Source organism: Anas platyrhynchos, chromosome 2 (genome assembly GCF_047663525.1).
Source record: "Anas platyrhynchos isolate ZD024472 breed Pekin duck chromosome 2, IASCAAS_PekinDuck_T2T, whole genome shotgun sequence".
NCBI classification, from domain to species: Eukaryota; Metazoa; Chordata; class Aves; order Anseriformes; family Anatidae; genus Anas; species Anas platyrhynchos.
In genome coordinates, this window is record NC_092588.1 from 90125482 (window position 1) to 90145909 (window position 20428).

Here is a 20428-nt window from a genome sequence, read left to right on the forward strand (position 1 = left end):
AACTGAAATCACGTCCCTTTTTTCTTGTAGTTCTTTGAAGAGGCCCAAGCCACAGAGTGTTATCTGAAGAATTTACAAGACTCCATCAGAAAGAAGTTCATGTGTGATAAGAGCATGTCGCTGCAATGCTTGCTGGAGCAGATCAAAGAGCTGGAGGTACTGTTCCACCCAACTCACAGGTTATGTTCTGTCTTGCATGGAAATCGGTTGCCCTCTTCAGATACCAAATATTAAGCCATGTGTACTACAATGGTAGTAAACAGTACTGCGTGAACTTGCAACATTAATGGTATGTTCATGCCCATTTCTTAGGATAGCCTACAAATGGATCAGTATTACTTAGATTGTGCAATGTTGTTTAGGAACTGTTGATTTTTATTTTATTTTATTTTATTTAAATCTGGAATGAGCCTACCTAATTTCAAAATTTCTGACCTTCTAACAAATTAAAAAAATTAAAGATTATTGTTCATAGGTGGTAGAATAGATTTTTGCCTCAAAGGATGAGTGCATTTAAAAAATGATTCATCATCATGTTATTTTATATCTCTGTAATCTCTTTGAAAGGACTGAACTCAAGGTTTTTTTGTTTTTAGCAATTTGCTCAGCAAGAGTTAGCTCCTGCAATTCCAAATTGAATTTATATGAGGAAGAATAGGTTAGTGATATAAAGGGCAATTGATGAAGTCGGGGTTGAGATGTAGTTGCTATTTTTTTTTTTTTAACATTCATATTACAATAATTCCTTATATTTATTCCTGTTTTTTACACCTCACTTTAATCATCTTATAGATCTGTATGAAGAACAACATAGTCTTTGCTGGAGTTACAAAGATACTTATTTTGTTGTTTCTCTTCTCTTCTCTTTTTTTTTTTTTTTTTTTTTAAACAAACAAAAAAAAAACACCCTGCAGTTTCACATTATAGGCCAAAGACTCATCCCACTGGAGCTAAAGGAAGTTTTGCCAACAGTGAGCTCCAGATGTATGCTTCTTGTAATAAACCATTGGGAACTAAATGTGGTTTATTTTTAGAATGAGTTTTTAACATACAATTAATCTTTGCAGAATGAACGAGAGAGAATTCTTGAATACAAGAGGCAAGTGCAGAGTTTGGTGAATAAATCCAAGAAGATTGTGCAGCTGAAGCCACGTAACCCAGACTACCGGAGTAACAAGCCCATTATCCTTAAGGCTTTGTGTGACTACAAACAGGACCTGGTAATGTGTTCTCCTTTTGGTTGAAATGAACGTCATATAAACTAAAACGTGGCAAATAATTTAGTAATCAAGCTACTGAGTTGATAGGTGTAACATTTCTGTCTGCTTTTGGTCAGCATTTAAGTTTTTTCAGGAAAACAAACAAACAAACTTGGATTCTCATACATTGTTTGAGTATGTCTAGTCAAAATGATGATTATTATTCCAGTTTAAACAGCGTTATGTCTAGTCAAAATTATTATTATTACTCCAGTTTAAATGGTGTTAGCATTCATGGTTCAAATTAGCACAAGACAGGCTCATTATTAATAGGGTTAAAATTGTAATACAGATGCTTCCCAGCATCTTTCCCTTTTCTTTCATTTTCTTAAGGTCAGCACTTCATCTAACAAAAGGTGGAGGAATGTTCAATCAGTCATTTGCATACCCAACTCTTTGCAGGGGGGAGTATTAAGTTAATGGTGGTGGTTTCTTCCTCTTTGGTACTGGAGATGCTTGGGTTTACGTGTATTTCTGCATTGTTTCTTAACACCGTGCTTAGGTGCATTTTCTGCTTACGTGCTCTTTTTCTTTGCTGTTTCCCAATTACCTAGTTTTTCTGCTCTTTATCTGTAAAACTTGTTTTACCTGATTCACTAGGCTGCACTCCTATAGTGACCGCTAATTGACCATTGTGATTTGCGTTTACAGTCCGGGGTTTGTGCTGTGTTCTGTACCACATTTTATTCTGCAGTCACAGAAGCACACAAAGTAACTACTTGTTGCTACTGTAAGCAAAGCTAAACAAATGTTTACCAGTGGTTACCTGGCTGCTTGGCAATTGTCCTCACAGTTAAACAAGCTAAAATCTGCTCAGGTGAAGATAAGCCTAGACAAATCCAGAGATCCTGCATGGTTAGGTCAAAGCAAAGCCTGAGGCCTTTTGCTAGTAATGTCAAAAATTTGCTGTCTGTAGAGGTATGATGCAGTGAGGGACTTCTGCCATGATAAATGACATGAGGAGCTTTCCCCTCTTGGATGTGTGTGGGTTGTAAGCTGCACCATGACCACACCTGTGGCCTCAGGGTGTCAGAATTTCTGGCAGATGTAGCTGGTAGATCTAGCTCTGCAGCATTCGCTCCCAGTCCCTTCACAAGTATGGATGCATCCTTCTGCTTACATCTTGCTATGGAGTGGCTTACGAACATAAATGATTGTGTAGCTTACAGTGCCCATGTGTCCACTCTGTATGTCATGGCAAGCCACAAGTCTGATGATCAGCTGGCGACTGCCTAGTGTTCTGTGGCTCCCACTTGGTCTTCCAGGATTTTCTTTTTATGGAAACCAGATTCAGGGGGGATTGGTTAATCTCTACTGATCTCTTGCACTAATATGAAGCCACGATTCACACCTGCACCTGGCAGGTGTGAAGCATTCCCGATTCTGTGATCTACATGCATCTTTCTTGTCTTTTCTCCTAGAAACCCCATCTTGTTTAACTAAAGGAAAAAAATGTTCTTCTGTATTTCTTACAGAAAACAGTGCGCAAAGGAGATGAATGCATCCTGAAGGACAATAATGAACGCAGCAAGTGGTTAGTGACTGGCCCTGGAGGAGTGGATATGCTGGTGCCATCTGTTAGTCTTATCATCCCGCCACCCAATCCACTAGCAGTGGATCTTGCTACAAAGTGAGTTGCTGCCTGGGTTTGCGCATCTGCCGCTGGGGGTAGATAGAGTTTGCTCAAAATAGCAGCTGACCACAAAACTCAGTCTGTGTCCTAATCATAGTGCCCCCAACCTTTATAGGGTGGGGGGAGTAAAGGATTAATTTAGGGTATGCTGTACTGTGCAAATCTACGAGCCAATTTGACATATGGGAACCAGCTCAGATGTTGTGCTCATGCCATAGTCTCATCCTGATTGCTCAAAGTTCTGTCTGAAAGCCTGGTTTGTCTTGTAGTTAATACTTTTTGATGTCTTTTGGTATTTAGAATTATGTACATAATGTGCATAATATTACTTCAGGCCCTGGTTAGCAGCAGTACCTATGTTCTTAAGCAAATTACTGGAGAGAGTTTGGAATTTTAGCTGTATATTCAATAGTATACTATTTATTCATCTGAAAGTTAAGGATATTTGCATTTTTTTTTTTCTAGTAGAGAGCAAACTTAACACACTCAACCTCTAGTGGATGTTTCTTACGATGTTTTGTAGCTATGCTATAGGTTTTGACTATGGAATTTCTTTTCCCATCTCAGAATTGAACAATACTATGAAGCTATTCTGGCTCTGTGGAATCAGCTGTACATCAACATGAAGAGCCTGGTATCTTGGCATTATTGTATGATTGACATTGAGAAAATCAGAGCGATGACTATTGCTAAGGTAAGACTCTATCAGGCCTTAACTGTGGACCAAGGACATCATCACTGACCTGTCCTTACCACATACTTGCCGTACTAGTTCCCACAATGCAAGGGCATGGATAGACACAGTAAAAGGCAAAGTTGCAATATTCTTAGGTTGTGAAATGTTTCTTTACAGAAATAGATTAGCTCAAAAGGCACTTTGTGCACCATGCTTGTAGAGGCAGCAGGTGTAGGTTTTATTCTAAAATGAGGTTCCTCTGCCGTTCTGTAGGTATATTAGTATGTTCCTTAATAATTCACTAGTCATATACCTTCTTCAGTTGCTGCCTTTTTTCAAAACTCCTCTTCTTTATTTCAGCTGAAAACAATGCGTAAGGAAGATTACCAGAAAATAATAACTGACCTAGAGATCCATTATCAAGAATTCCTCAGGAACAGCCAAGGCTCAGAGATGTTTGGTGATGAAGACAAACGGAAGATGCAGACTCAGTTCACTGATGCTCAGAAGCACTACCAAACCTTGATTATACAACTACCAAATCAACCGCGGCAGCCGCAGCCAGGTCTGTTGTCCTTGCAAAAAAAAAACAACTTGTTTTCTTGCAGAGATTGTACTGCTTGGGTTTCTTTCTTTGGAGTGGAAGAGAAGGGGCTGCATTTTCACTTTGTGAAAATGTTCCCATAAACATATGGATAGAAACATGTCCAAGAACTGTAATTGCTGTCTACCAGTAAAACAAAACTGGCCATGTACAGGGAGGGGTATGTTTTCCTTTCTTCCTTCTATGGCTGTGAATCTGGGAATAGTCCTCTGAAGTTCATGGAACTTGGTGGGAAAAGGAAAGGGTTTTAATCTGCCTGTTATGTTTTCAGTTGTTAGGAAGCAAAACCTCACTACTGCATTTGAGGAAGCAAGTTTATTTTTTTCTGAAGGGGAAATTTAATTAATTTAAACATCTTCCTACTGGTTCAGATCTGCTGTCTGTTCTCAGTTCTACAAATCAAATCAGTATTTAGGTCAGTTTGGCACTGCATTGGCTTTCTATTGTGTAGGAGGTCACTTCTCTGGCAGATGACATTTACACAACTAATTTTACAGTGATCCCAACTGAGACCTGTTCAGTGGGTTCCTCAAACACCATTATAGTTAATGAGAGAAACCGGGAACATGATAAACAGGAGGCCTGGCTGCTGATGGAGCTTCAGAAACTTCGGCGTCAGATTGAATCTTCAGAGATACGGATGGTTCAAAGAGCTCCACTTGGAGTGGATCAAGGGGCACTGCATGACTTTTCAGTCAGAATACAGGAATTAGAGGTAACTATGTATGTTTTTAATTGAGCTTCTTAAAGTCATCGTGACTGTCCTGCAGAGCATACTGCAATTGTATTCCTGATCATCTGGGAAAGACACACCTGCACCCTGTGCCTAGATTTTTCAATTGGAAGCTAACCATGATATTTGGATCGGTGTTTGTCTCCTTATCTGGGTGCCCAAGTAGAAAAAGTTGACTCTTGTATTTTAGAAGACTAATTCTGGCAAGCTAAGAGTACAAAAAGCCCGATGTCAAGTGGACATAAGCTCATGTTAAGCCTCATCTAGGTTAAATCTCTGTTAACATCCTTTTTTAAGGACCCCACGTTGCCAGCTACTGTTGAAGTGCTGTCTGTGGGATGTGAGTGCATACTTGAGGCTTACAGACTCTCTCCCCCTTCCAAATCTTAAGAGTTATTGAAGGAGACTGGAAAGAGAAGATTAGTAAGAAAAGGGAACAGATTCGGTCTGAGAAATTCTTCTGGGGGCAGTGAGGTTGCAAGAAGGACTTCAGCATGTTCACTGAGAGTAGCTGGCAATAAGGCATTCTGTGACCTGCTTTCTACAGAGCTGAGTTCTACAGTGGAAGAGGTGCTTAAAAAGAGGCATTACCTGTTGTGGACAGTACAAAATAGAAACTGCAGAATGTTAATTATCTGAGGCACTGCTTCATTCTTCAATCCAGCTGGTTAGTTAAGACCAGACTATGTGGATAAGGAGACCAATAGCTTATGTGTTGTAGAATGATCATTCAGACACCAAAAACGTGTTAATCAGGTATTCTCTTTCCTTAGGGTGTGCAGAATGACTCTCAAATAATGGCTGAAACCCTCAATAAGCATAAGGACTTGCTGCCTAACTTCAGGGGCTGTGAAAAGTATGTGTACTTGCAATCAGAGATAAATGCCTTATTTCAAAAACTGGAGAATATTAATGGTGTTTCTGCTGGCTACTTAGACAGGTAAGAAAATTGAGGTTATATCAATAAATCATTCACTTTCCATAATTTTTAGTCTATAAATCTGCGTTTTGTTATCAGTGGTATAAAATTACACCTTCTTTCCTACAAATGCTCTCCACATAGGTAGAAACAGATACTTAAGTGAATTTCTTCTCTTTTCTGGATGACTTTTTTTTTTTTTTTTTTTTTTTTTTAAAGAGAGAGAGAGAGAGAGAGAGAGAATCATGGGTATTGCTGAATTTTCTTCTGTGTTGTCTTTTCTCTTTAATGACTTCCAGTTAATTAGTTAGCACCTTTCCTGCTTCAGTCCATAATGGATTTGTCTTGTGTTTTATTATTTATTGTAGCTTGAACGTACTGAGGTGTCTGCTCCAGCTTATTCTACAAACAGAGGATGTGATCAGAGTTTTTGAAGTCAGACTGTCTGAAGAGGAGACTGTTCCTTTGGATCTTGATAAAGTGGAGGCTTATCGAGCTTGTCTAAAGGTGAGAAGTGAAGACCCAAGGACATAGCAAGGCAGAATTTGTAGCTGTCATCACTAGTTGAGCTGGATGGAAACCTCCTGAAATGGAAGGATCAAACCTTCCACCTCCTAACATATTCTGACATAGATGTATGATGTTTTTGCAAATTATTGGAGGGAACATACAGTTTACTACTTTCATCCCCTGGGTGTTTCTGGCCCCATAGCAAAGCCAGGAGCATGGAAGGTCTCCATAAACCATTTCTGAACAAGATTATCTTTGTTTATTCATGTCACTTATGAAGCTAGATTTGAAGGCAATTTTTCCTTTATTGCAGAAAAGCTTGTTCTAACAAGTGACAAGTAAATGAGCGTGTTACTGTGTCCTGTTTTTGCTGTAGAGTCCATTTCAAATCTTACAGTGAGAACTTCTCATCCTAGATAAGGCAAGGAGTAATTACTTTGCTGTTCACAAAGATGGTTTGCAGAAGCAATCTTTATCTGGCATTGAGATGGTCCTTTTTTGCACTGAGTGACTTTAGTTGGAATAATTGCTCCTCCTTCCTTTTCTCTTCTTCGGTGAGGTAGGGAAAAGATGTGTAGGTAGCACAAATGGAGCACAACCAGGTTATTCTTCTACCATATTACCTGAAAGCTGCAAATTCAGTTGCTGGGAGTTGTTTTTAACACAAAAATAAATGCTTGAGCATATTATCAAAGGAGGTAGTCATCCCCATGTCTGGGGGATGCAATGGAGAGCACTGCCTGCATTGTTTGGTGTTACCCAACAGTATGCAAGTTTGTGAACACATACCACTATGTGTGTGTAGAGCAACATCTCTGTGTAAGATATTTATGAAAATGAAAATCAGGAAAGGAAAAAAAAGAAACAACATAAACAATCAGTGCAGATCTTCAGCTAATATTAAAAAAAATAAAAAAGTATTTTATAAACTGTGTATGGCAATTCTGAGTCTTGATCCTACAGCTATTTACACTGCAATGAAATTTTCTAGTCATTTGTTTCTAGGAACAAGCAAGGCAGGGTATTTTTTGGGAACTGCTCAAATAGCTCTGAGAAACTGAAATGATGGCATGATGCCATCTGAAACTGAAATGATGGAGAAGTATAGCATGAGAGGGCTTTGGTTCTGTAAACTATTTGAGAATAAGTACCAAAGGGTATATTTCACTTTAAATAAGTTAACTCCAGTTCGCATCAACATACATACTATGCTGAATTAGAAACAGAGTATTTAGATCCCAACACACTGTACATGCTGTTGATAATTAAGTTTGAGTATCCTCTGAAGAAAAAGTATGATGTTATTATTTTTTCCTCCAGAAAATGAAAGCTGATCTAAACATGAAGAAGTCGCTGTTGAATGCCCTTGAAAATGAACTGCAGAAAATGCTTCAGATTCACTCTCAGTCTTGCCAGTCATATACCTTGTATGATATGGACATTGGAAAGTTTTCTGACAAAGTTACCCAACTAATAGACCGCTGGCAGAGGGCTGAAAAGCAGATAGATAACAGGTTTGCTCAAATTTCCTAGTATCTTCTTCCTTATTGCTATCACTACTAAGATCATCTTAACAGTAAGTCTAAAAGAACTAATGTCTTCTGGAAGTGAAGTTGTACAAATGATGATTTGGGGGCAGTAAGACTGTAGTAAATTGTAAATAGTAACTGTGAATAAGTTGAACATGCTTTATAAGAAATTATGTAAGACAAAGCAAGAAAATGTAGAGCCTATGTAAGCAATCAGGCTTATTCCTAAATACCCTTTACCTGAGGGGTAAAAAAAATAAAGCACAAAAACTGAGAACTAAGAGAAAAAAATAAATATATAACTTTATTGAACTGAAGGCATATTCTGATATATATATATATATATCATATAATATATATATATATGTTTTTTTGTTTTTTTTTAATTCAGACCAAATCTGGTCCTAGTGATAAAAATTGAGTAGTTGCTGCTTGTTTTGGTGAAAATTGGGAACAAGTGTACTGAAGTCAGTTACCTTGGTTCTTACCTCTGCAAGATTTTTTTCATCCCATACTTAATTGACAGAAAGTGCCAACCACTATATAGTGCAAAATATTCAAAAGTAAGGGACTAAAAACCCTTATTAGGTGACCATTAACAAGTACAATACTCTTCTACTTAATATTCTTGTTCAGAATCTCCTTTTAGAGCTGCCCATTGTTTTACTTAGTTTATTACTATATTTATCAAGGTGTCTTACTACTGAAAAATGTTTAAAGAAAGAAAATGCACTTCCCATTTTGACAGTTTTCCCTTTTTTTTTTTTTTTTCTAGATCATGGGATTTAGAAAGGCAGATCAAACAGCTGAAAACTTACCGAGATCTATATCAGGCTCTTTGCAAATGGATATGTGATGCCAAGCGCAGGCAGGATTCTATCGAGTCCATGAAGCTGTGCGATTCCAACACTATCATGAGATATCTACATGACCAGAAGGTATGCAACACCTGACTGAGTTGTCTGCAATGAACTGGACTTTAAATCACTTTGCTATTCAGAAACTACCACTATCAGTGCAGTCCTCAACACAGTGGCCTGTTTTGAATTACAATGTGCAAGCTACTAAAAAACACCACATGTGTAGAAGTTAGGAAAGAGAAAATATTATTATACTTGTTATTTTCTGTCAGTACTGCTACAGATTATGAACAAGACTGTGCTTGTCTCCTGCACAATGACTGACACTTATACACAGCAGCTTTGAATTAATTCAAGAAACGGTATGATTTTGCAATTTATGGGACAGATTATAGCCCCCAAATAAAATTAAAAACGGGGCAAATATGTGTAAGTTAGAGTCAAGAAACTGTCCCTCCCCACCTCAGTAGGTTGTTCAGTTGATAGGCATTCTTTTGGAGAACAGCTTTCTCATATGCAATGTGCTTGTCTTTGTGGAAATGGCATTGCTACACATCATTTCAGGTCTAAACCTCTGGGTTTGCAGTGGTCTCACACTGCAGATACCTTTTGGTGGAGGCAGTGCGTAGAGGAGAGGAAATGCTGGCAAATCTGAGGGAGTGCTTCACAGCTCACTTTTTTTTTTCTTGACAGAACTTGCACAGTGAAATCTGTGGGAAGCGAGACAAAGTTGAGGAGCTTCTCAAGCATGCAGATCAGTGCTCAGCTGCAATTAAGGTACTTGGATTTCAGCTTTTTTACAGGGTGTGGTTTCTCATGGTCAGGCACATCCCCTTGTCTCTGCTCTTCTGGCAGGTGAAATGTTAGTTCTTTGGTCTGTGTGTGTGCAGAAGTCGCTGGGGTAAAACACTTCTGTGTACAAAACATAAGGAAAGTAATCAAGTGTACTTGCCACTTGAAAATGGCAGGACGATTTGGGAGATACCAATGAAAGCTTCTCTTCAGGAGAATTGAAACATCCTTCTAGCCAGACCAACCTTTCCAGTTCACATCTTAAAAATAAGCTACCCATCTGTTCTCTACTTTTAGAAAGTAGGTCTCATTAGGATCTGGTCTAGGAGGCAAGATAAATGCAGATTAGCAGGAGGAATGGCCTTAGTTTCTGTGAGAAAGATCTTGCTATATATGGTGTGACAAAAATGATATGGAAGAGACACAGTCTCTGAAGTTTTGGTTGATAACACTACCTAGACTAGTTGCTCCTATGAATTTTTCCACCTCTAGAAGGATAGCCCTCAATTAACGGACCACGTATCTTGCTGTTTTTGCAAAATGCTTATGTTGTGTCATTCCCCTCTATGAACCTTGAACTGATGAGCCTTTGTGACAGAGGTCACAAATGAGAGGGTCGTTTGCACATGTCCAGAAATAAACAAGGGAGAATGTAGCTATTTAAACAAAAGAATCCCCATACAACCCTTTATTTGCATTTGCAGATCCCCAGAGAGTTCTTTGGCAGTTGCTAAATGGTTCTTAACTTTTCCCTGCTGTTTTACAGGATTATGAGCTTCAGGTTGCTTCCTACAGTTCTGGATTAGAAACATTGCTCAACATACCTATCAAGAAGTGTGTGGTTCAGTCTCCTGCAGTGCTGATTCTGCAAGAGGTATCTTTCCTTCCTCCCCCACCAGTCTTTTGAATTTACATTTATTCATTCATCAGCATGAGCAGATTTATTCATCATTGTGAGTCATATCCAGCTATATACTAATAATTAGCACTGTCATTGGTAATGTGTACTAAGCACATATGCAAAAGTAATTACTGCAGAATAGTTGCTGCAGTGCAAAATCATACTTGGGCTCATTTAGACAGTAGAATGGCCCTCAGGGATTTACCTCTTTCCTACTCAATGTCCATTATATACATGTTGTGAGAAAGTAAGATTCATGCCCCAAGTGATTTAGTCACTTTCAACCTGGGAATTAACCACTATTAAAGTTTAACTTAGGTTACTTGTGACTGTCAGACAGGAAGAGCATGAAGAACCAGGGGATGGAGCCTTGCATTTAATATCGTATGCACCGTGGGGGAAAATAATATTGAAAAAGGTGTGGGTTTATCAGAAGGGAGAATATGTGTACTTGGGATCCCCAGAAAGTCATGTGGAGTTGTGAGGAGGAGACTTAGTTAGCTTTCTTACTTTGTCAAGTAGCATGCGCTGTCAAGTGGACTGGAATTCTTTAAATGGTCTGAGGCATAGGTATGCTCATATCTAACTCTCTAATACAAGCTGATAACAATTCCCTTTTTCTTTTCAAGGCTAGTGAGGCTCAGGCTCGCTACATAGAGCTTCTTACAAGATCAGGAGACTATTACAAATTCTTAAGTGAAATGTTAAAAAGCATGGAGGACTTGAAGGTAATCTGCCTCTTTTATTTCCTTTACTTTCTATTTTTATCACAGGTTAGCACTATCACTGATCGAAGACTTTATGCTTTAGTACAGTGCTAAACAGTTCACAAAACTAAACCCTGGGCTTTCTCAAGCAACAGGAGGCTCAGTGGTATGCCACAAAGGAGGCATGTGAGCAGTTTCATGCAACTTTTTTCAAAGAGTACAGTATCTCATAGAGTTACCTCCAAGGTCACACGTGAGGTGAAGAACAAAAGCCTTTGTGGTAAATAGGAGGTGCTTGATAAAGCATGCAGGAGGTTCTTCTCCTCCCAGAGTGTTGACCTCAGTAAGAATACAGTTATCTCAGTGCTGAAAGCTTACTCCTTGTGGTTAAGGGGCCACACCTCATTTCAGGCTGTATCTACAGTGTTGGTATCTAATGTTTTAAATGGAGTAACTCCATTCAGCTTAGAGGAAACAGGGAAGACTGTTTAAGATGTGATATACAGGTGATTTGCATCCCCTAGTTGAAAAAGATGGAGATTCTAACTGAGGCTATTTAATATTTTGCTGGTGAACTCTTTGTACATCAGATTTTACCAACTGTATTACATCTCCCTCCTCCATCAAGTATTGTTTCCCTCTGAAATTCATTATGTTGGTTTCTGAATAAGATCTGAATCTGGATAAATAATGAATTTTCCAGAAACTGCTTTAATGACTTTAAGTAAAAAAAGACTTTGAGCTATTACTGAAGCAAAGAAAAAACATCTTTAGACATATCTTGTAAGTTGTTAGATTTGTGACTATATATTGTATTGCTTCTGATAACTTTGAAACAGTTGTCACATGTCAGTGTTGTTTGTTTGTTTTTTTTTCCCTCTCTCCCCCCCCCTTCTTTTTCTGTTATTGTTTTGCAGATGAAAGCCACCAAAATTGAACTCTTGGAAGAAGAACTCAGACTTGCCAGGGATTCAAATTCAGAAACAAACAACAAACATAAATTCCTGGAACAAAATCTACAGAAGTACCAGATGGACATTTCTCAGCTCAAAGCAAAGCTGATGAGTTTGGAGGAGATGAAAAGGCAGGCTGAAATGGATGGAAATTCTGCTAAGCAAAACCTGGACAAATGCTATGCTCAAATAAAGGATCTAAATGACAGAATAACCAGGTTGACTTATGAGACTGAAGATGAGAAAAGGAAAAGGAAGTTGCTGGAGGACAGATATGAGCAGCAGAAGAATGACTATGACCAGCTGCAGAAAACAAGACAAAATGAGAAAGACAGCCTTGGTTGGCAAAAATTAGAGTCTGAGAAGGTCATCAAGGAGAAGGAGTACGAGATAGAAAGATTAAGGGTTCTTCTTCAGGACGAAGGCACACGGAAGAGGGAATATGAAAATGAGCTGGCTAAGGTAAGGAACCAGTTTAGCGAGGAGATGAGTAATTTAAAGAACAAGTATGAAACTGAAATTAATATTAAGAAGACCACAATCCAGCAGATAGCTGCACAGAAAGATGATGATGCAAAAGGTCTCAGAGCCCAGGTTGACAGACTGACAAGAGAAAACAGAGACCTTAAGGATGAGATTGTGAGGCTGAATGATGCCATTCTGCAAACCACAGATCAGCGGAGGAGGGCAGAGGAAGATGCTCTTCAGCACAAGGCTTGCAGTTCCGAGGTGTCACAGCAAAAGCACCAGTTAGAGCTGGAGCTGAAACAAATCATTCAGCTTCGTGGTGAAGACAACTCAAGGTACAAGCAGGCTCTTGAAGAGGCTGCCTCTACTATTCAGGATAAAACTAAGGAGCTGGAAAGGCTAAAGGTTCAGCTTCAGGAAGAGGCTAAAAGCCGATGGGAACTTGAAAATGAGTTGGCTAAGGTAAGGAACAGTTATGATGAGGAAATAATTAGCTTAAAGAACAAATATGAAACTGAGATTAATATCACAAAGACCACAATTCACCAGGTTACCATGCAAAAGGAAGAGGACACTAATAATTATAGAACACAGCTTGATAATGCCATGAGAGAAAATAGGAATTTGTGTGAGGAAATCAGGAGACTGAAGAATACAATAAGTCAAACAACAGATAATCTACGGAAAATAGAAGAGAATGCTCAGCAACAGAAGGCAGCTGGCTCAGAGCTTTCTCAGAAGAAACAGCAGCTGGAGATTGAGCTAAAACAAGTTATTCAAAGGCACTCTGATGAAAGCATGCGATACAAACAGTCACTTGATGATGCTTCTAAGACCATTAAAGAGAGAAACAAAGAGATTGAAAGGCTAAGAAAGTTGTTGGATGTAGAAACAAGTCAAAGAAAAGAACTAGAGGATGAGAACAGTCAGTTAAAAAGAGTCCAGTTTGACCTGCAGAAAGCAAACACGAGCGCTACTGAGACAATTAACAAGCTGAGGATCCAAGAGCAGGAGCTGGCCAGATTGAAAATTGACTATGAAAGAGTTTCGCAAGAGAAAAAAGGCAGGGATCAAGAAAGTGCAAAGTTCCAAAGCACTGTAAAAGACTTGCAGATCCAGAAACATAAGCTGGAAGAGGAACTTTGCAGACAGAATAAAAGTGTAATGGAAGAGACAGCCAGGAGGAAGAAACTGGAAGAGGAAATAGAAAGCATGAGGAGATCTCTGAGAGAGCAATCAGTTAAAATAACTAATCTCACACAGCAGATAGAGGAAGTGTCTATTGTAAAGAAGAGGAATGAAGATGACCTTAGACACCAAAGAGAAGTATTAGATGGTCATGTGAGAGAGAAGCAGAGATACATGGAGGAGATAAGAAAATACACATCTGATATTGAGACTTTACGCCGTCAGTTGGTCCAAGAACAGGAGCAATTAAAGCAGGCCCACCTACGATATGAGCACTTACAGAAAACCTCTGAGGAGAAGAGCAAAAACTTGAATGAGTGCAAAATAGAAATTGAAAGGCTTCAGTCTCTCACTGAGAACCTAACCAAGGAACACTTGTTACTGGAAGAAGAGCTGCGAAATGTTAGATTGGAGTACGATGATCTCAGAATGGTCAGAAGTGAAGTTGATGAGAAAAATACCACCATTGCTGAACTAAAGAATCAGCTTCAGACCAGCAGCAAGCAAACCCTGGAACTTCAGGGGTTGATTAATGATTTACAGAAAGAAAGGGAAAAATTGAGACAGGAAATTGAAAAATTCCAAAAGCAGGCTCTAGAGGTATTCACACATATTTTGATCCCAGCTTTACTATCTCTCCGATATATAATTAATTGCAATGTCCGTTTGAACCAACTTACTTCACCCCTTACTGTTTGAGTTCACTGTGTTTGTGACTAATATCCCTTTTATGGCCCCTCTCCTTGTTAACTTTAAAAGACAAATAGCAGGATTTGGCCACTCTCTTAGCCTCTTTACTCCCTGGGAACTGTGATAGGAAGCTGTAAACTGTCTCTGTCACCTAGTTGGGCTTTGCCCTCAGCTTGAAGGAAACCCTAGGTCTGTACCCCAGTCTCCACAAAACCGTCCTAAGGGAAAATAAGAATAGATGGAGTACCACTGTGCTTTGGCTGTGTGCTTCCCAGAGCTGTTTTGGCCAGTCCCATTTGGATGGGTTAAAGCCATCCTTTGAGGCTGACATGAGTTGTATCATAAAGCACAACACAACAGCATATCATAAACCACAACAAACAAGCTGTCACAGTGCTGCTTAGCTGTGTAAAGTGTTGACTAAATGGAAGAATGAAAGGTGGTGTAGTCAGCTGTACCTAAAATACTTAAATACTTAAAACCTAAATTTCTGTTGGCACTTCAGTCCTAACGGCACTTTTAAATTTCACTATTGGCCCTTGTTCCTTAGGCTTGAGATGACAGTATAGATAGGTTAAAGAAAACATTTTTTTTGTTCTGTCATTCTTCTGCCTTGTTCAAAGAGCTACTGTTTAAATATACAAAAGTAAGAACTTGTGAAAATACTTTTTTTCTTTACTTTTTTCTGTACTTTCCCTCCATACAGTCTTTCTCATATCAGTTCTCAGGTATTTCCTTTACTAAGTTTTTATTTTCTTTATTTTTATAATCTTAATACTGATTTAAAAATATTAATATGTAGCATTGTCTGACGTGTACATATATACGCATGTGTTACAAATTATGTAAACTTGCATTCCATTTAATATGGACTGCATTTGAATGTGCATGTGCATACACGCCTGTAGGTGTTTTGTGTATATATATATATACACATATGAAGAACTAAAGGAAATTAAAATGTAAAGGGACACAAGTAAAATTGTTTGGAGTAACGTGAAACTAATAGTAAAGGAAAAAGTGAGTCATATATTTCCTTTTTATCCACTTATGGCCAGTCCTTAGCTGATGTAAATTCACCCAGGTTAGTAGAACTATGTCAGTGTACACCTACTGGTCATCTCTTACTGAATCTTGAATGCTTGGTGCATATGTAGGTGCACTATAAGAAGTACTAAAAAGCCATGAAGAACTAACTAAATCAACAGAAAATGTCGACTAAAGGTAACAGAATGGAGTCTCTGGTACTAGAGACACTGTCAGTGAAGGGACAGATGTACCTTCACTGGTTCATCTGTGTGTCCATGGTCTTGGATAAGGCACTACTGTGACTAGAACATTTTCCAGTGGCAGATTGCTGCAGGTTAAATGACAGGCTGAAGAGCGTTGTAAATAGAGAACATAACTCTAACCATCCTCTCTTGGTTTATTTCTTTAAAATTCTAGGCTTCCAATAGGATTCAAGAATCCAAAAATCAGTATAGTCACATTATGCAAGAAAGAGAAACCTTGCTGATAAAAATGAGTGCTTTGGAGCAAGACAAAGCAAGGCTGCAGAGATTAGAAGAGGAGCTGAACCGTTTGAAAGTTAGCCTGGAATCAGAGTCTCGTTTGAAGCAACGCCTGGAAAGTGAAAAACAACAAATCCTGAATGACCTCAATCAGTGGAAGAGCCAGCACTCCCGGACAGAGGAATCCATAAGGAAGATCCAGTGTGAGAGAGAGAAGAGCGAGAGGGAGAAGAACACCCTGAGGACTGAGATAGAAAGGCTGCAAATGGAGATTAAACGGATTGAGGAGAGATACCGGTGCAGACTGGAAGAGACTGCTGTCAAAAATCAGTCAGAGTTGGAGTCTGAGCGTCTCAGGCTGCAAAGGGAGATTGAGAAACTTAAGCAACGCCCATATGGGTCTCACAGGTCTACGCAGACTGAGGAAGACTTCTGTATTGATGCCTCCAAGTTGCTGTTCAGTGGGCTGCGGAAGAAGATTACAGCAATGCAGCTGTATGAGTGTCAAATTATAGACAAAGTCACATTGGATAAACTGCTGAAGGGGCAGAGGTCAGTGGAAGAGGTTGCTGCTGACATTGAACCCTATCTCAAAGGGGCAGGTGCTATTGCAGGAGTGTCTGTTTTGCCCAGACAGAAGTACTCCTTTGTTGAGGCCAAAAGGAACCAGCTACTTACAGCAGAGAATGCAGTTCTGCTCTTGGAAGCCCAGGCAGCAACAGGAGGTGTGATAGACCCCCACCGCAATGAGGTATTAACTGTAGACAGTGCTATTGCAAGGGATCTGATTGATTTTGATGACAGAGAACAAATTTACACTGCAGAAAAGGCTATTACAGGATTTAAAGATCCTTTCTCAGGCAAAACTGTGCCAGTATCTGAAGCCATCAAGAAAAACTTAATTGACAGAGAAACTGGGATTCGTCTGCTTGAAGCCCAGCTGGCTGTAGGAGGGATTGTTGATCCTGTCAACAGTGTCTTCCTACCCAAAGATATAGCTTTATCTCGTGGGTTGATTGACAAAGACCTGTATAGGATTCTAAACAACTGCCAAAGCGCTACAAAGAACTTCATTGATCCCACCACCAAAAAGGCAGTCACTTACATGCAGCTGAAAGAAAAATGCAGGATTGAGCCACATACTGGCTTGCTCCTCCTCCCGGTGCAGAAGAGAAGTATGTCATTCCAAGGGATCAGGCAGCCTGTCTCAGCAGATGCATTGCTTGAGGCTGGAATTATTAAGGAGTCAACAAGGAATGACTTGGAAAGAGGTGCAATTACAGTGGAAGAAGTGAGTGAGAGAATTATTGATTTCCTTCAGGGCTCTAGTTGTATTGCAGGTATCTACAATGAGGCTACTAAAGAGAAACTTGGCATTTACCAGGCTATGAAAATAGGCTTGGTTAGACCAGGGACAGCCCTTGAACTCCTGGAAGCCCAGGCAGCCACAGGGTTCATAGTGGATCCTGTCAGCAATGTGAGGCTGCCTGTTGAAGAAGCTTACAAAAGAGGTCTTGTTGGAATTGAATTTAAAGAGAAACTGCTCTCTGCTGAAAGAGCTGTCACTGGGTACAAAGACCCAGAAACTGGAAACATCATTTCTCTGTTTCAAGCAATGAACAAAGAGCTCATAGAGAGAGGCCATGGCATTCGTTTGCTGGAGGCCCAGATTGCTACTGGTGGAATCATTGACCCCAAAGAAAGCTACCGCTTGCCAGTAGAGACGGCCTACAAGCGTGGCTACTTCAATGAGGAGCTCAACCAGATCCTCAGTGATCCAAGCGATGACACCAAAGGGTTTTTTGATCCCAATACAGAAGAAAACTTGACCTACTTGCAGCTGAAAGAAAGATGCATAAAGGATGAAGCAACAGGTCTCTGCCTTCTACCCTTGAGAGAAAAGAAGAAGGTGGTGCACACCTCACAGAAGAACACCCTTAGGAAGCGCCGGGTTGTCATTGTAGATCCAGAAACAAACAGGGAAATGTCAGTGCAGGAGGCGTACAGCAAAGGCCTCATAGATTATGACACCTATACAGAGCTAGCTGAACAAGAGTGTGAGTGGGAAGAAATAACTATTACAGGATCAGATGGTAGCAGTAGAGTAGTCCTTGTTGACAGGAAAACAGGTAGCCAGTATGATATACAAGATGCTATTGATAAAGGTCTGGTGGAGAGGAAGTTTTTTGACCAGTACCGTTCTGGCAGTTTAAGCCTGACACAGTTTGCAGACATGATTTCCTGCCGTAATGGCACTGATGAGGTGTTTCGGCATGAGTCAGTGACTCGGTCTCCCACAGTGCTGAGTGTCAGGAGTTCTTCCTCGATGATAAGGAGTGGTTCATTCTCAGAGACCACAGAGGAGTGCAGTCCCATTGCAGCCATATTTGACACTGAAAACTTGGAGAAAATCTCCATTTCAGAAGCTATACAGCGGGGCATTGTGGACAGCATCACTGGACAACGGTTGCTTGAAGCCCAGGCCTGCACTGGGGGCATTATATGCCCTACCACAGGCCAGAGGCTTTCCCTTCAGGAAGCTACCAGTCAAGGTATCGTTGATCAGGATATGGCCACACGGCTCAAACCAGCGCAGAAGGCCTTTCTAGGGTTTGAAGGCATAAAGGGTGGACGCAAGAGGATGTCAGCAGCTGAAGCGGTAAAGGAAAAATGGTTGCCTTATGAGGCTGGGCAGCGGTTCCTTGAATTCCAGTACCTCACTGGAGGTCTTGTGGACCCAGAAGTACGTGGAAGAATAAGCACTGAAGAAGCCATTAGGAATGGATTGATTGATGGTCGTGCTGCCCAGAAGTTGCAAGACACCAATAGCTATCCCAAAATTCTGACCTGCCCCAAGACCAAGCTGAAAATATCCTACAAAGATGCAATGAATCGGTCAATGGTGGAAGACATCACTGGTCTTAAACTCTTGGAAGCAGCCTCTGTTTCATCTAAAGGTATATCCAGTCCCTACAATGTCTCCTCAGCACCTGGCTCTCGCTCTGGCTCTCGCTCTGGCTCACGTTCAGGCTCACGCAGTGGGTCTAGGAGGGGAAGTTTTGATGCATCGGCAACCTCTTCTTATTCTTACTCATACTCAACCTTCAGCAGTGGGTCTATTGGGCGCTAGTAAATGAGGCAATGGGTCTGCATTTTAATATCATCTAGATTAATCTGCATCCCCTTTTCTAGAGCAAAAACAACAGAAGAACCCAAAGCAATATGGTTTGTGGTCCTATTGTTACTTGCCCAAGCAAAATCATGTTGCTGAAACAAAAGAAATAAATACATGGCCAAAACAAACTTTAAGTCTTTCCTGGGTGTGTTCAGCTTTCTTCTGAAAAAGCTGTAAAATGCTTGAATGCAGATTTCTGGAGTACAGATTACGGAAATGCAGGAAGTCATATTTGTGAATTTGGACTTTCAGTTGCCATTTCCTTCTAGTGTTTGGATTTTTAATGGGTCTCTGTATATTTTAAATACTCTATCACTTGCCGCCTTCTGTTAACTGCAACTGTCAACCCATAAGCTGATAACTGAGGTTTTAAAGTTTTGAAGTTTTTTGTTTTTTTTCCTCAACATAGGTCTTTCTCAATTTCCTATTGTGAAGAAAAAATACTAACAATATGGACAGAAAATACCTTTAATACTGCTGTAGAATCTATACTATAACTTGAAAGGCTCTGTCTTCCAGAGCTTCTACTTCTGTATGTTTGGCTAGCCATTTTCTTAAGCATAACTTGGGCTATTTCTTAAGCATAAAGGGCTATTACTAGGCTGGGCTTTTGTTTTACTGTTACCTCTGTTTTCTACTGTTTTGCTTGATTTCTATGTAACAACAAAAAATATAAATCTAACTGCACCAAGTCAGCTATTCTGGGCAATAAACTTTTGAAGTTGTAAAGTATTTGTTGTGTGCTTATTAAATTTAGCTTATGGATATTCTTAGATGTAAGAATTAAAGAACAAACCATTAAAAGAGCAGTAAATCCTAGCTTTGTCATAAAAATAGCGTATAGGCACATTGTTTTTCATGATCCATCATTTTTGATGAATATAGACTTCTGATTCCATATTTCAGTAGGAAAATATAAGATAGCACTGATAATAGAAACTATGCCCTCAAAGCAGAAAGCCAGTCTCCACAGTTGTTTATAGGCTTTATGATGACCAGAATCATATTTCTTCTGCTCATGATCATGATCAGGCCCATTGTCTGCAGCTGTGAGAGACTGTGTGTCAGATTTTCCCATGTTCACCATGCAGTTTTGGACAATGAGCAGAACAAAGATAAAGTGACAGAGCTTAACCAAGCAGTATGGTGGGGTAGGAGGATCTTTTAAAACCTGGATGGTCACCTCCTGTAATACCACCCTAAAAGCCTAGGTTGAGAAAAGGACAAGAAGATACTGTTCACGTGATGGCTTGCTGTTGCCTGTTGTGCACTGGCTGCTGGCCACCTACTGTCTCCTTTTATCTGAGATTTTGTCTGAAA

General features: G+C 39.8%; 1 protein-coding gene across 4 annotated transcripts in view; it reads left to right on the forward strand.

Annotated features, from left to right (window-relative positions):
* DSP (desmoplakin) overlaps positions 1–19840 on the forward strand; it is a 39011-nt gene extending 19171 nt beyond the window's left edge. For 2 of the 4 annotated variants that reach the window (XM_005010729.6, XM_072035034.1), the window contains exons 10-24: positions 31–156; positions 1068–1220; positions 2735–2889; positions 3460–3586; positions 3929–4133; positions 4670–4887; positions 5679–5845; positions 6193–6331; positions 7655–7848; positions 8639–8801; positions 9417–9500; positions 10282–10389; positions 11046–11144; positions 12041–14332; positions 15869–19840. In XM_005010729.6, the coding sequence (XP_005010786.4) occupies positions 31–156; positions 1068–1220; positions 2735–2889; positions 3460–3586; positions 3929–4133; positions 4670–4887; positions 5679–5845; positions 6193–6331; positions 7655–7848; positions 8639–8801; positions 9417–9500; positions 10282–10389; positions 11046–11144; positions 12041–14332; positions 15869–19063 (7425 nt within the window). In that variant the 3' untranslated portion in view covers positions 19064–19840. The remainder of the gene's footprint in view (positions 1–30; positions 157–1067; positions 1221–2734; positions 2890–3459; positions 3587–3928; positions 4134–4669; positions 4888–5678; positions 5846–6192; positions 6332–7654; positions 7849–8638; positions 8802–9416; positions 9501–10281; positions 10390–11045; positions 11145–12040; positions 14333–15868) is intronic. The other 2 variants (XM_072035036.1, XM_072035035.1) reach the window with 2 other exon arrangements.
* The last annotated feature ends 588 nt before the right edge of the window (positions 19841–20428 follow it).